This window comes from Nomascus leucogenys, chromosome 15, assembly GCF_006542625.1.
Source record: "Nomascus leucogenys isolate Asia chromosome 15, Asia_NLE_v1, whole genome shotgun sequence".
NCBI lineage: Eukaryota > Metazoa > Chordata > Mammalia > Primates > Hylobatidae > Nomascus > Nomascus leucogenys.
In genome coordinates this window covers 75,804,123-75,820,078 of record NC_044395.1, presented here as the reverse complement: position 1 = coordinate 75,820,078, position 15,956 = coordinate 75,804,123, and the positions used below count along the sequence as shown (strand labels likewise).

Here is a 15,956-nt window from a genome sequence, read left to right as displayed (position 1 = left end):
AAGAAGAATTAAGGTTGCAGCTGGAATTAAAGGGCTAATCAGCTGACCTTGAGTCGGGATTATCCAGGTGGGCCCAATATAATCACAAGGATCCTTGTAAGTGGAAGAAGGAAGTAGAAGAGAGATAATCAGAGAGACAGCCATGTTAGAAGGATTTAAACTGACATTAATGGCCTTGAAGAGGAAGGAATGGGGACGAAAGCTAAGGAATGTGGGCAGCCTCTAGAAGCTGAAAAAGACAAGGAAATAGAATCTCTCCTACAGTCTCTAGAAAGAACGAAGCCCCACTAACACCTCTCTGTCAGCCCTGGAAGACTCATTTTGGACTTGTCACCTCAAGAATTGTAAGAAAATAAATTTGTGTGGTTTTAAGCCAACAAATTGGTGGTAATTTATTACAACAGTAGTAGGAAACAAATATAACTCTTTAGCAGTTGATCTCACCTCCAATGTCATCTTCCTAATAAGACTTTCCTTGACAGCCCTTGCCTGCTAAAGTATCTCCCTAACCACCAGGTGTTTTCTATAACGCACTTTTTGTTTGCTTATGATTATCGAAAATTATTGTATTTCCATGTCATTGCTCTTCCCTCTCATAAGAATATAAGTTCTAGAAAGGACTTTGTTGCTCTTATTCACCTATGTATCTCCATTGCTTAGGACATGGGAACATAGTAGACATTCAATAAATATTTGTTGTGTGAATGAGCCGTAAGCTAATGAGGACCATAAAACTCATGCCACTGCTAAATCACAATTAGAGGGCAGCTGTTAGAAGAGTCCTAAACCCAGTAAGTCCTGTGTTGCAAGGAACTGTCCAATAGAAAACAGGAATAAAAAACAGAATTAGCAAGAATAATATGAAATCAGTTGCTTAATTCCAGGCAGTGGAGGCAGAAATCTTGAATAGTAAATACTCTCCGTGAACAAGTGCAGACAAGAGTCCCGTGATTGCCAATAAGTAATCAGTTTGGAAAGACCAGAGAGGGGTCAAATATAGGTAAACTGAGTTAATCACATAAACTGCTCAATCATCACAATTCTTAAAAGATCACACACAAAAATACATTAAGAGGAGAAAAATAGTAAAACAGGACAAAACAGTAAAATTACTTTCTTTTACTACTGATAGGTCAATTTTCTACTGGAAATTCTGAAAAGTATCAGGTTCAGCTAAAGACTGCAGTGTTGATCATCTCTCCAGTTTTCCTAGTCTGAAATGAAATAAGCAGACCTGGTACTTAAAAAGACACTTTAAGAAAGGGCTGGCCCCAGAGAGGCAGGATCCGCCTAGCCCAGTGAGTGAGGCCGTCCTGACACCTCGTCAATGCCCTGGTGTCAACATTCTAGAAAACGGACTCCTGGCTCATTGCTCCGCCTAGAGCCGCGCCACCTCCAAAGGGTAGCCCCAGCCACCCGCTTCGCAGAGCCCAGTTAGCCGCGCAAAACTAGAGGGTAGTTGTCCCGAAGGGGCCTGAGCGCTCACTCAGCCAGCCAATGGCCACGGAGCTAGGGCGGGACCTGAGGGTATCCTGCCAATGGCAGTACGGCAGGGCTGGAGGGAGTGCCTGGGTCTCAGGGCTGTGGTGGAGTTCGCACCCCCAGCTCGGGCCGATGTGGAAACTTTGGAGAGCTGATGAGGGCGCGGCGGCGCTCGGCGGCGCGCTCTTCCTGCTGCTCTTCGCGCTGGGGGTCCGCCAGCTGCTGAAGCAGAGGCGGCCGATGGGCTTCCCCCCGGGGCCGCCGGGGCTGCCATTTATCGGCAACATCTATTCCCTGGCTGCCTCATCCGAGCTTCCCCATGTCTACATGAGAAAGCAGAGCCAGGTGTACGGAGAGGTACAGCCCCGACGGGCCCCGGGCAGGGAGGGCCGCCAGGCTGGCCCGGGCTGGCCAGGGCCTTCCTGGTTGGACTTACGGCCGGTCCTGGGCCGACTAGTCGGGACCTCCGTGTGCCGGCTGCCCTTTGAGGGACACCCGCTTCCCGCGTCTGGAAGGGAGAAGTCCTCGACGCCGTGCCCCCTGCAGGGGGAGCCCCGCCCCTACCGGTGACCCACTCCGGGCCGAGGCCCCGAGGCGATCCAGGCCTGATTTTCCCGCTACCGCTCGAGCTCTTGCGCCTGCGCCTGCGCCTGCGCCTGCGCCGTTTGGCTCGCCAGCTGCGCCGCCACTTCAGGTCCAGGGTGGACACCTGCCCTCTGGTGCGGGCGTCTTGCGAGTCGGCCTCGCAGTCCTGTGGAAGCTGCACGCGGCTTGTCGGAAAATCAAGGCGTTCTGAGTTCTAGATGGTTAATAGCAGGTTCTTCAGTGTCTGCAGTCGACGAACAACTGGTGTAGGCGTTTGCTGTGAGAATTGGAGAACGCAGGGGAACGCCCCTGACTGAGGAGCGGGCCCTGAGAAACGATTGTGAACGCGTGAATGAATTGATGACTAAAATCCGCTGCGGGGGTCCTACAGCGCAGATGGCAATGCCGTTCTGACTGGCTGGGAACGGCCCCTTAGCAGATACTTAAAAGGCGCCTTCTGTGTGCCACTGTCACTGCCAACTTGGTGACTCATTTAAAACTCACAAACAGCTGGTGAGGTCGGTACTTCGCTCCTCCTCATTCTGCGGAGGAGAAAGCAGCACGGAAATGCCCTGTGTGTGGGTGTCCCGACGTCCGGAGGGGGCAGGAGTTTCCACGGGTCCTGGCCAGAGCTCACCTGTTTTGTTTTGAATTACACTTATTTATATGCAACTACAGGCCTGACGCTAGCAGTGAAGAAGGCAGATACAGCCTTTTAAGGAGTTGGCAGATGAGTGGGAGAGAGAAAACTAATCTCATTATTGGCCACAGGCTGTGGTCAGTGTTTTGAAGGAAAAGTACAGGGATGTTTGGCAACTGTGGTATTTCAGGTTTGACCTTAAATCCTTACTTAAACCAATTTTTACAAGAATTGGTCTAGGTGTCCAGGTGCGGTGGCTCACGCCTGTAATCCCAGCACTTTAGGAGGCCGAGGCGGGCGGATCACGAAATCAGGAGATCCAGACCGTCCTGGCTTACACGGTGAAACCCCATCTCTACTAAAAGAATACAAAAAATTAGCCGGGCGTGGTGGTGGGCGCCTGTAGTCCCAGCTATTCGGGAGGCTGAGGCAGGAGAATGGCGTGAACCTGGGAGGCGGAGCTTTCAGTGATCTGAGATCGCGCCACTGCACTCCAGCCTGGGTGACAGAGCCAGACTCCGTCTCAAAAAAAAAAAAAAAAAAAAAAAAAAAAAAAAAAGAATTGGTCTAGGTTTCTAGAATAGAAAGTCAGTAATGCTTTACGTTCCTTTCACTGTTCACTAACAGTTTACGTCGTTAAAGGGAAGCTGGACGAGATAACAAAAGTATGTATAATTCTTAGATCTTATTTTCCAACCTGCAGTTCTCCCAGAATTGAGTTTATTCCCATGATTTTCATGTAATATATTTGATCTCTTTGGTATCTTAGTACACAGCATCATAATATTCTAGAGAAATAAAATGTGAAAGCATAAGACTAGAGATCGGGTCTTCTGCCAGACAAAACTTGACCTCTATTTTGAGTCTTACTTCTTTTTTCATCTCAGTAGTTAGAATAACAACAGAAAACAGTAAAGTGCTACTCAAGTGTTCTTGGTTATTGTGTATATTATTAGTTTTTGTTTTTTTTTTTTTTTTTGAGACGAGTCTCGCTCTGTCACCCAGGCTGGAGTGCAGTGACACCATCTCGGCTCACTGCAAGCGCCGCCTCCCGGGTTCACGCGATTCTCCTGCCTCAGCCTCCCGAGTAGCTGGGACCACAGGTGCCCGCCACCACGCCCGGCTAATTTTTTATAATTTTTAGTAGAGATGGGGTTTCACTCGGTTAGGCAGGATGGTCTCGATATCCTGACCTCATGATCTGCCCGCCTCGGCCTCCCAAAGTGCTGGGATTACAGGCATGAGCCACTGTGCCCAGCCTATGTTATTAGTTTCTATACACAGGACAGATTTGTTCGACCTCTAAATTTGAAAGTATTTTTAAACAAGTTATTTGAAATGGTTTCTCACAGAAAAGGGAATTAACCTTTTCTTATATAAATATCTGAACTGAAAGACACTCTGTATTACTATGAATATTTCTTTTGGACAGGGGGTTGTCTAAGTCCCCTATCATAGTTTTATTGCTGGTACCACTGTTTGAGGGAACCATGGTTCTTTACAGAGAGAGCTCTTGACTACAAATGAAATAGGGCTAAACTGTTACTAGCTGCAATGGGGCAGAGGAAAAACTGAAAGGAGCAAAAATGAAAAAGAATGTATGCATCAAAGAGTAGACATTGTTTGCCTCACTATGCCTTAGATCTAGTTGATAACCACCAAACATATTAACTCTAGGCTACAGCAGCATTTGATCTTTATCCTGGTGTGAAACATCTCTAAAGATCTCCCATTATTTTAGAGATATTTTCCAGTTCTGACAAAGTCTCAAAGTTGGTATAAATTGTTAAAATACTATACCTTTTTTTGGAAGTTGAAGAATACTGTTCCGTCCTGTACTTCCGAAAGGTTCTGGAAAGTTGTACCTAGGACTTAAATAAAATCTTAGTTTTCCACTGCTTTGAAATTTGAGATGTATGCTCACAGAAAAAAAAAACAACAACTGGACTTTAAAATTGCTTACCCGCCTTTGTGTTAGTCTGTGAATTCAATTCTGCTTTGTGATTCTTGAAAGTTAAACAGCCAGTCCTCAGGACTTATATATTCATTTTAAAGGCAATCTTAAATAGAAGTGTATCACACTGAAAATTACCATTTCCTTGGAGATTCATTCTGAATGTTTAAATTTCTGCAGTAACTTTAATCTTAGTCTAGATTTCAAGAGGCATTCCCTGGCTAGCAAAGCCAATACAAGTGGCATTATCGATTATTTTCAGGTAATGGACTTCAGGACAATAAAATAATTCCATTAAGGCAAGTAGAATTGACAGCGTATTAATTTATTTTTACAGCATTTATTGAGAACTTTATGCACAGCACTGAATGAGATTCCGTGTAAGGATTCAAAGATGAAAAAGATGAAATCACTGCTCCTAAGGAGTTTATAATTTAGCAGGCAGGCAGAAGACAAGAATATGAATGTTTCTGGTTCAAGATAGTGTTAAGTAAGTGCCATGGGAGCTTCTAAGCTCCCATGTGTGGTTCAAAGCAGAGAGAAAAAGAGTGCCCCAAGAGGCCGGGCGCGGTGGCTCACGCTTGTAATCCCAGCACTTTGGGAGGCCGAGGCGGGCGGATCACGAGGTCAGGAGATCGAGACCACGGTGAAACCCCATCTCTACTAAAAATACAAAAAAAAAATTAGCCGGGCGTGGTGGCGGGCGCCTGTAGTCCCAGCTACTCGGAGAGGCTGAGCCAGGAGAATGGCGTGAACCCAGGAGGCGGAGCTTGCAGTGAGCCGAGATCGCGCCACTGCACTCCAGCCTGGGCAACAGAGCGAGACTCCATCTCAAAAAAAAAAAAAAAAAGAAAAGAAAAAGAGTGCCCCAAGAAAGGCATCATGGAGGATGGTCCCTAAAGACTTGGTATGGTTAAGATAGTATGGCAGTCAAGGGAAGCCTTCCAAATGAGGAAACAAACCAAGCAAAGGTTGAAAAGTGTGGCAGTCACTTAATGGTTTTCATCAACAGCACTTTGCACATTTGTCTGTTATTAGCATTTAGCCCATGATGTTATAATAATATGTTTAAATGTATGTCTCTACAACTATTCATTAATTCAACATATATTTCTATTGTCATATGCTGTGCACTGTCCTAGGTGCTAGAGAGATAGCAGTGACCAAAACAGAGATTCCTGCCCTTATGTAGCTTATATTCTAGTGGGGGGAAGACAGACAATATAAACAGAAGTAAATTATATAATATATTCAAAGAGTGCAGAGTAGGAAGTAAACTAAATTAGGGTAAGGGAATGGAGAATGTTAGTGGGTCAGATTTTAAATTGCTTAATCAGAACAGGTCTCACCACAAAGATAGCATCTGAATAAAGACTTAAAGGAAATGAAGGAGTAAGCTATAGGAATATCAAAAGGAAGAACATTCTAGACTAAGAAAAGAGCAAGAACAAAGGCCATAAAGCAAGAGAATGCCACGTTGAGCATTACCTGTAAAAAGACAAGGGTGAAATTAGGGAGGCCAGTTAGGAGGTTGTTATTATAACATAAGGGAGAAATGCAGGTGACTTAGATTGGTCACCTGCAGGTTATAATAAATTGTCTGATTCTGTTTATATTCTGAAAGTAGAAACAGCATAACTGCTGAGCAGTTGGATGTGGAGTTTGGAAGAAAATGAGTCAGTGTGGGTGACTGCAAAGTCCTGGGCCTCAACAACTTGAAGGATGTATGGAGTGGTCATTAACTGGGAGAGTGAAAAATTATGAGTAGGGCTGGTTTGGGTGAGGGAAAGAGACTTGAAGATCACAGAGTGATCTAGAAGGCAAGGAAAATGTTTTGTGTATTCCTGTTTACATCTCTGCCAGTATTATAACTAGCCCATAATTGGCACTAAAATTATTGAATAAATCAAAGAATATATAAGCTAATCTTGTACTCTTCCATAGATCAAAGCAGTTTAAGGATAAGTTTTCACAATTTGAGTCACAAACCTTTACCAAAAGTCCTGGAAAACTGTATACAGGAATACATACTAGTTCAAGTAAAAATGTCTCCAGTTCTACCCTCCAATAGAGGACTATTTCAGATTCCTGAGTAAAGGTGGATTGTGTAACAACTTTCTCAAGCCATGGCTGCTCCTTGCTTTTTATGATCCCTGGTGTCCACAATTTGAAGCTCTACCTCACTGAAGCTCTGTCCTGAAATACATTTGCCCTCTGTTCTGCCTTCATAGTGACACAACTTTAAGTTCATGGTTCTTTTACTATCCTTGTGGAATGGCATCTTTTTATTGTCTCTGCCAAAGTTCCCTTCTGCAAAGAGACTTTCCTTTCATAGGACTACATGACTGCATTGTCCCCACTTTGCTCAGCTGGTAGCCATTCCCTTTTATTTAGAACTCTTCTACTGTCACTTTTGACCAATACCACTGCTTATGGCAGGCAGTCCATGTTCTTTTCCCAAGGTTCTGGATATACCTACTGCTCACTTGGCAGAGCCCACCTGTGTGCCAAAGACTCTGGTGGCCCCATTACGCAGCTGGTTAGTTGTTACCACTTGGCAGTCCTCATGACCTATGCTGATATAACTTTCTGCTGAACTTTTGTTCTCTGCTAAGCCTCCTGTTTTCTTCTGAAGTAGTGTGTGCCATGGCTAAATCTCCTTGACTTGTTTGCACAGGGATAAGGCTTGTCTCAGTATTTTGGCTATAAAAAGCTATCCTGAAAGGATGGCAATAAGCAATCTTTACATTCCACTGATAAGGGAATATCATTCTTTCACTGACTAGGCTCTTATATTGGGTTAGCTAGAATAGACTACAGGAGGTGTGACATTGTAAGTGAACCTGGGGTGAGGCACAGGGCAGACAACTCCAGCAAGGCATGGAATGGATCCTGTTTTGCCTTCCCCTTAACTGAGAGGCAGCCACCTAACCTATGTGGTAAATGCCTTTCCTCCAAGGTTAGGTTCCCTTAGAGCCCTCTTCATTCACTTTGTGGAACAAAGAGCCAAATACAAATGGGCTTAGTTACAATATATTTATACTTCAAAGTTGTCTCTCAGGTATTTGACAATCCTCTCCCTCACTAGCCTCATTCATCTTGGAAATAGAAGGAGATTCCTAGATATCATTGAACATTTTGAGGTAGAATGAATCATAAAAGAGCATGTATATCAAATATATTTTCTATGGCAATACTGAAGCCCAAATAGGTTGTGTTCTGCCCAGAGTCTTTTATCTGTTTAATGGCAAACCTTAAACTAGACCCAGGCCTCCCGAGTCCAGTACCCTTTTCATTATACTGTTGGTAAGATTGTGACTTTAGGCACTGAATGGCATAATGAAATCACACAGTTTTGCATGCCTTATAGAAGAAGGGCACTCTGAACATTGTCAGTTGAGTAATAACTGCCTATATTTTCAGGGACGTAACAAATCCTGGAAGAGCTGCACTTACCACTTGTAGATTTCTATGGTTATATTTCTCCATACATGCTGCCATTTAAATGTTGTTTTTCTTCTCTTCTCAAAGATCTTCAGTTTAGATCTTGGAGGCATATCAACTGTGGTTCTAAATGGCTATGATGTAGTAAAGGAATGCCTTGTTCATCAAAGTGAAATTTTTGCAGACAGACCATGCCTTCCTTTATTCATGAAGATGACAAAAATGGGAGGTATGTTTATTTGCACTTATTTAGTGATTTACTAAGCTATTTTAAATCACATTTCTTATTTTAAGTTTTAGTGCGTAGAGTTGGGATTATTTTGTACTGATTAATAAGAAATTATTTATTTACAGAACCTAGTATTTGAGGACCTTTCAGGCTGTACTACATTCATATTTTAGACCAGTACATTGCTAATTCTATTGTGGTCCAGCTCTAATAAGTATTAAAAATAATGTTTTAAAGAATCAGCACCTAATAACATCTGCAGGTTTTGTGAAACAAGTTAGGAATAAACACATACTTGCACTTGAATCTGAAGTGCCCTTTTGAACCTAGTCTTGAGTACTTGATGACATTTTTACTATCATTTTACTTATAAGCTTACAGAACTTGAAGCAGCTTTCTTGACTACTAATCACTGTGATTAGTACGTGTAGAGTTGCATGGTTTGTGTAAAGGACTAGCATTCTGTATGGTTTAGTATTGATCAGTGTTGGAGATTCCATATTCAACAAGGGGGAAAGACTGAAAGTTGACAAAATCGGTAAGAAGAAAGCAGCAACAGACAGCCTAAAATGGAATGTTCAGATCATATACAGTGGTTTTAATAGTTAACAGTATAAGAATTTTTACAAAAGTTGTGTCCTAATTCTCTGAGTTTCACATTTAATTTCAAATAAAAATTTAACAATGTCTTGCTTACATAGGCAAAAACTAAAGACATTGGTTGAAAAGACAAAAATTAAAATCCTATATTACATCACAAAGGAAATCAACTAATGCAGAGAAAGCACAAACTGTAAAAGACTGAATTCTCAGGCCAGAGTATAATGATACTTGAAAGCAGTAATATAAATAAAAAACAAACAATTAGACCAAAGAAGAAGCCACAATTATAATAGACCTTTAAAAAGATGATGAAAATGAAACATGATGCAATCACAGTAATATTTGAGACAAAGTATATATTTTTCAAAGCTGTAAATTTATTGTTTAGACTGTTTTTATTATAAAGCATTCAACTTAAGATTTTTAAAAACCAGGTAGAAAATTATGTGTTGTTTTAAGGTACTATGTACTGACCTTGGAAGTAGAAAATCATGGCAACTATTAGCCCACTGTGTGAATGGAAAAAAGTTGCCCTTTGGGTGAGCCCAGTGTCATGCCCAGGCACACAGCTTGGCCAGTGTAGGGTTATTATAAACAGTGCTCCTCTGTACCTTCTTGTGTATATATCCCATGTGCACATATTTCTCTAGGGCTGGTTTCATCTTGGCACCATTGTACTAGCTGTTCCCTCTAACTGCAGTGGTCTTTCCTCAGGTATTTGCTTGTCTCACTTCCTCATCTCCTATGAGTCTTTACTCAAATGTCATCTTCTCAGTGAGCCTTTTGCTGACTACCCTATATCTTTTTACTTGCTTTATAATTTATTTGTTGTTTTGTCTGTCTCTCCTACTAGTGTCTAAGCTCTGTGAGAGTAGGGATCTTTGCTTCTTTTGTTCCCTGATACATTCCTGACACTTAGAACATTGCCTGGAACATAGTAGGTGTTCCACAAATACATGTTAAATGAATATTTGTTGAATAAATAGTCATCTGGGAGTATAGAAAAAAGAGTGGACTATGGGAATGTAAGATTGCTACACAGCACTAATGACCCCCTTACAGTAACTTTTTAATAAGCTCTACATTCAAAAATTATTGCACAAAAAGTTGTTGGAATGTAAATTTTGTATGTACCTCATGTACACAAGAGGTACATACAAATGTGACATTTTTCATTGTGGGTTGTGTTAGTCCATTTTGTATTGCTATAAAGAAATACCCGAGGCTGGGTAACCTATAAAGAAAAGAGGTTTAATTGGCTCATGGTTCTGCACACTTTATAGGAAGCATGGTGCTGGCATCTGCTTCTGTTGAGGCCATCTGCTTCTACTGAAGCTCACAATCATGGCAGAAGGCATTGAGGAAAGCCAGCATGTCATATGGCAAGAGTGGTAGCAACAGAGCGAGTAGGGAGAGGTCCTTAACTTTTAAACAACCAGATCTCACATTAACTGAGCGAGAACTCACTTATCACCAAGAGGATGGTTGTAAGACCATTCATAAGGGATCTGCCCCTATGATCCAATCAGTTCCCACCATGCCCCACCTCCAACGTTGGGAATCACATATCAATGTGAAATTTATCAGAGGTACAACCGTGTCCCAGTAATGAGTGAAATTTTGAGTAAAGTACATGTTACATAAATATGTGCACTGAAGATGTTGAATTAATTTAAGGGGCAAAATTTCCATAGTAGCCACATCAAAACAGCAGATACATTGTGGAGACTCTGAAATTTTAAGGCAGGCAATATCAGCATTAGAAAAGTTTGAGCTTCATGTTTGCCCTTTTTTTGACTTCAGCATTTCGACTACATTGACAGCTCATTCAGAGTACCCTTGCCCATGTCATAGTTACTTGATTGTCTACCATATCCCTTTAACAGGAGGAAATTTATTTTCTAAAATCCATTCTCTTTTAAGCAGGAAATTTCTAATCCTAGAAGGATGATTTTTTAGGTATTTGTTTAGTCTAAGATAAAGCTTTGTCCATTGAACATGTGGTCACTTGTCTTTGGTAAATTAGGCTTAGAGTAAAAGTTGGATGATATAGTCACCTGGGCCTATTTCACCAGGTTAAATTACACAAGACTGACTAGCTTCTTGTGGTGGTGCATTTACAGGCCTTTTCTGCCAGTCCACAGATAAGGAGTAGAAAAACTTTATCTGTTGTAATACTCTGGCTAATGAGTTGCTGAGAACAGGACCCAACCATGTAGTTATATAGGAGGATAATTTGGAGAAGGATGACTAACCATCCATTAAAAAAATTTTGTTCCCTTTCATTTTTTAGATACAGAGAAGTAGGAATTATACAATATTTTAATTTTTTTTCAGGCTTACTCAATTCCAGATATGGCCGAGGATGGGTCGATCACAGACGATTAGCTGTAAACAGTTTTCGATATTTTGGATATGGCCAAAAGTCTTTTGAATCTAAAATCTTGGAAGAAACAAAATTTTTCATTGATGCTATTGAAACGTACAAAGGTAGACCTTTTGACTTTAAACAGTTAATAACGAATGCTGTTTCAAACGTAACCAATCTGATCATTTTTGGAGAACGATTCACTTATGAAGACACCGATTTTCAGCACATGATTGAGTTATTTAGTGAAAATGTGGAACTAGCTGCCAGTGCCTCAGTCTTCTTGTATAATGCCTTTCCATGGATTGGCATCCTGCCTTTTGGAAAACATCAACAGCTGTTTAGAAATGCAGCTGTAGTCTATGATTTTCTCTCCAGACTCATTGAAAAAGCTTCAGTCAACAGAAAGCCTCAGCTACCTCAGCATTTTGTTGATGCTTATTTAGATGAGATGGATCAAGGTAAAAATGACCCATCATCTACTTTCTCCAAAGAAAACCTAATTTTCTCAGTGGGTGAACTCATCATTGCTGGAACTGAAACTACAACCAATGTGCTACGGTGGGCAATTCTTTTCATGGCCCTTTATCCTAATATTCAAGGTAAGGATTCTCTTGATGATCTCAGGGTCTATCCTTACATGTAGGGTTCATACATGTTTTTGAATCTTGGCCATGCACAATACATTTTCTTTAGGAACTCCTGCTATGCCAGCCAAGTATAGAAATATTTAATAGTTACAAAAAAGAGTTTTCAAATCTATTATCTCAATTCATGTAAAAAAAATCTCTGAAAGAGGCCTTATTATGCCCATTTTATAAATGAGAAAAAACACTGTGTGTCTGCAAGTGGCAGAGCTGGAATCTGAACTCTGATAGAATTTTAAAAACTAATTTTATGCTTTACTATTTTTCTTACTCCAATTCTAAGTATGTTTAATGTTTATTCTTATTACTTATGTCTTTCACAGTAGAGCTACCCAGAGCACTGGCTACTGTTAGTACAAGATATATAGCATATATTTCAATAGATGCCCAGATAATAAAAAATCTGAATCTGGATGTATCTATATCCTATTGGCTTGTTATAGGTTATCCTTTATTTTATTCCAGAGGGAAATAACTTTAGCTATAATTCTAAGAACTGCATAATAACTTGAATACTTTTTCTCTGACAGGACAAGTTCAGAAAGAGATTGATTTAATTATGGGCCCCAATGGGAAGCCTTCTTGGGACGACAAATGCAAAATGCCTTATACTGAGGCAGTTTTGCATGAAGTTTTAAGATTCTGTAATATAGTTCCATTAGGGATTTTCCATGCAACCTCTGAAGATGCAGTTGTACGTGGTTATTCCATTCCTAAAGGCACAACAGTAATTACAAATCTTTATTCTGTACACTTCGATGAAAAGTACTGGAGAGACCCAGAAGTGTTCCATCCTGAGCGATTTCTGGACAGCAGTGGATATTTTGCCAAGAAGGAAGCTTTGGTTCCTTTTTCCCTAGGTAAGATAACTTTCACGGGGCATAACTTTAGAGTCAAGGACATTGATAATTTATTAGATATAGCATCTTAATCTGAAGCATCCTTCTATAGAATTAAATATCCCAATTCTAAAAACACAGAACTGATTCTTACAGGAGAGAATGATTTAATTGGAAGTAATTAACACCTGTTTCGGCTTAATATAAGCCTTAATTTATTAACTATAGATGAATTTTTGAGAACCCCTGGCTTCTTCTAAAACTGTTTTTCAAAACTTGTGGAATGAGAAGTCAGTAAGAGGTAGCTTGAGAAACTGAGACCCAGAGAGGGAAAAGATATAGTCACTTAAGTAAAACTAGAATCTCACTCTCTTGGCTTCTGGTTATTGTACTTCATCTTCAATTAGGAAAATATTGCTTCTTCTGTGAAAAAGTACACAAGACTCATGGAAGATGGACTAGAAACTCTTCCCCTTCATTGGGGAATAATACACACTTAGTTGAAATGAAGTGTACTTTTCTTGAGCAAAATGTCTCACCTCAAATTAGATCTTTTGTGGCATATCTTAGGCTCTGTTGCAGCATGGGAGGGAAGTGGGAGATGGAACTAAAGTCTTACAAAAGTCCGTGGTCTGACAAAAGGAGGTAAATGAATGGGTTCTGGGAGCTGAAGTATCAATTTCTATTCTTTGAGATTTAAGAAAATCCTTTAATAAACATAATTCCCTCTTACTTTCTTTAAATTCCAGATTTCTTGAATGACACCCAAATATTAGACATTAATTTTGGTAAAGATTGTGGGTTTAAAAAATTATTATATCTGCTTTTTCTGTTTAGGGAGAAGACACTGTCTTGGAGAACAGTTGGCTCGGATGGAAATGTTCTTGTTTTTTACAGCATTGCTTCAGAGGTTTCATTTGCATTTTCCACATGAACTAGTTCCAGATCTGAAGCCCAGGTTAGGCATGACATTGCAGCCCCAACCCTACCTCATCTGTGCTGAAAGACGCTGAAAGTGCCTGGATATTTTCGGGAACAAGGATGTATATTTGCCTTATCCCTGAACTTGGTTTAATCAAATCAATGTGTGTATTAGAATAAAAGTCACAGCATCATAAAACCAAGTGAACATAGATGTGTCATAAAATAGTACTAGAGCAAAAACAAGCACTAGTTGTGATTGTTTTTCAAGATTTTATGACTTCTGGGGTAAAATTCTCTGTTGAGAGACACAAAGGTGCAAATGATGGGTGTTGCTTAAAATGCTAAGAAGGGTCATGGACGCCCTAAGCAGAGCATCTTGTTTAGTACCAGGCACTTTCATCCCTTCTTGACTCCATCTGGCTTCTGTCCTGGGGGGTCTTGTTTCCAGAAACCAGCTCCCTTCTGATCAGGTATTGTCATTAATAAACTGTGTGGTACCAGTCCAGTTTAATAGAGGACTACAGAAGAAATTAAAACCCAAATAAATGAGTTTGGACTATGGAGGTATTTTAGATATGGTGGGAGATGGTAGAAGAAATATGTATTTAATGTAGAGCCTGCCAGTGCTTTCATATCTTGCTCCCTGCTCTGTCTTCATAAGAACTGTGTCTTTCTTCTTATAAATGAGGGTCTGTGTGACCCTGAGTGTCCATCTTCATAGCAGCAGTTAAGTAGATAGGACATTACAATAATACACTGAAAATTTAAAATGATACATGGCTATTAAATCTTTGTTGGCACATTTTCCCTGGCACCACTTCTTTCTAAAACCAATCACAAGGATTAAAGATTGAATTCACTTATATCTTTTAGAGGTCTCTAGGCATTTCCATGGGTTAGTGTTATTTTTCTAAAGATAATTATATTCAAATCCAAAAACATGCTTTAGAGACAGGGTAACTGTGTAAACTGGGACACTTGAGAGTGAATGGGGTCCTATTCATAATTATGTCAGGACAACAAGGGTAAATTGTGACTGCCCTAAACAAACTGAAATGTATATTGACCCATTTATAGCTATTTTTACATCATCATTTCTTCTAAAGTTGTTAAATTATGGGTACATGCTCTTGTAACATGGCTCATGAATAGTTGCAGCCTCAGAGTCAGTACACACAACAATGACTTCTATTAAGAATATGGATTTAACCTTAGTTTGGACTTAGCTGTTGAACAGTTTCAGGTTTGTGTGTTATACATCAGGAGTTTGCATCTTGGATATATTCAGATGTTTCCAGTTGCAAGGGAAAGAAAATCCTTGCAAGTTCACTTAAGTAATAAAAGGGAAATCTGGAGGAAGGGTGGAAGTTTTAGGGTCCGTATGGCTTAGATGTTACATGGTGTAATCAAAGATCCTGCGTCTTTCCACCTCTGAATTTTGCCTTCCAGATGATACCAGCTTTATGTTAAGACTAGCTCATGGAGTACATGTGCTTTGCACACCTCCATACAGAGAAAGCAAGCTTAGATCGTTTCTGGGAGAGCAAGGGAATTTTTCAGATGCTCCCAGAAAACTGTTTTTTGTGTCCTGTAGGTTCTGAGTTATGTGCCCATCCATTAATTTAAAACTATGTGAGTGTAATTATGGTTCACTTAGCCTGAACATATGCCTGACTACTAGAAGTAGTGATGGAGTTGGCTTCTCCCAAAACACATGTGCTACATATGGGTGGTGTAGTTATCTAAGCAAAACTAGGGATAATTATGAAGAGAAGAGTCAGAAGACCAACTATAGTGTCTGCCTCACTTGCTAAGCCAAGCAACTTTCCAACCTACCTTCTTGAATCTTTCTTTAATTATTTTATTTTTTCAGAGATAGTTGTCCAGGCTGGTCCTGAACTCCTGGGCTCAAGCAGTCCTCCAAGCTCGGCTTCCCAAAGTACTGGGATTACAGGCATGAGCCATCACATCCTGCCCCAACCTTCCTGAATCTTGACAAACATATTCAAGTTGCTCCTTAGTCTTTGTTCTTTCTTTGATACAGCAAATCTCTCATCCCAGGGCCTCTTACTGTCATTATCTGCTATAAGGGCCTAAGTTGAACTTTAAGGTAGTTTTACTAGGCAAAACAACTTAGTGAACTGAAGTAGATTATAATAAAAGTTGAGGAGGCTTTCTTTTGCTTTTGAGTACACCACTACTGCTGCTAGTACAATTTAGGAACTCCATAAATCTATGCAG

General features: G+C 40.5%; 1 protein-coding gene across 1 annotated transcript; it reads left to right on the top strand.

Annotated features, from left to right (window-relative positions):
- The first annotated feature begins 1,600 nt into the window (after positions 1–1,600).
- On the top strand, positions 1,601–13,920 carry LOC100593944 (vitamin D 25-hydroxylase). Its single transcript, XM_003254261.2, has 5 exons — positions 1,601–1,839; positions 8,193–8,334; positions 11,275–11,907; positions 12,483–12,812; positions 13,629–13,920. Exons 1-5 carry the CDS (start codon positions 1,615–1,617, stop codon positions 13,802–13,804), a joined length of 1,506 nt encoding a protein of 501 aa, XP_003254309.1. The 5' UTR covers positions 1,601–1,614; the 3' UTR covers positions 13,805–13,920.
- Positions 13,921–15,956: the final 2,036 nt, after the last annotated feature.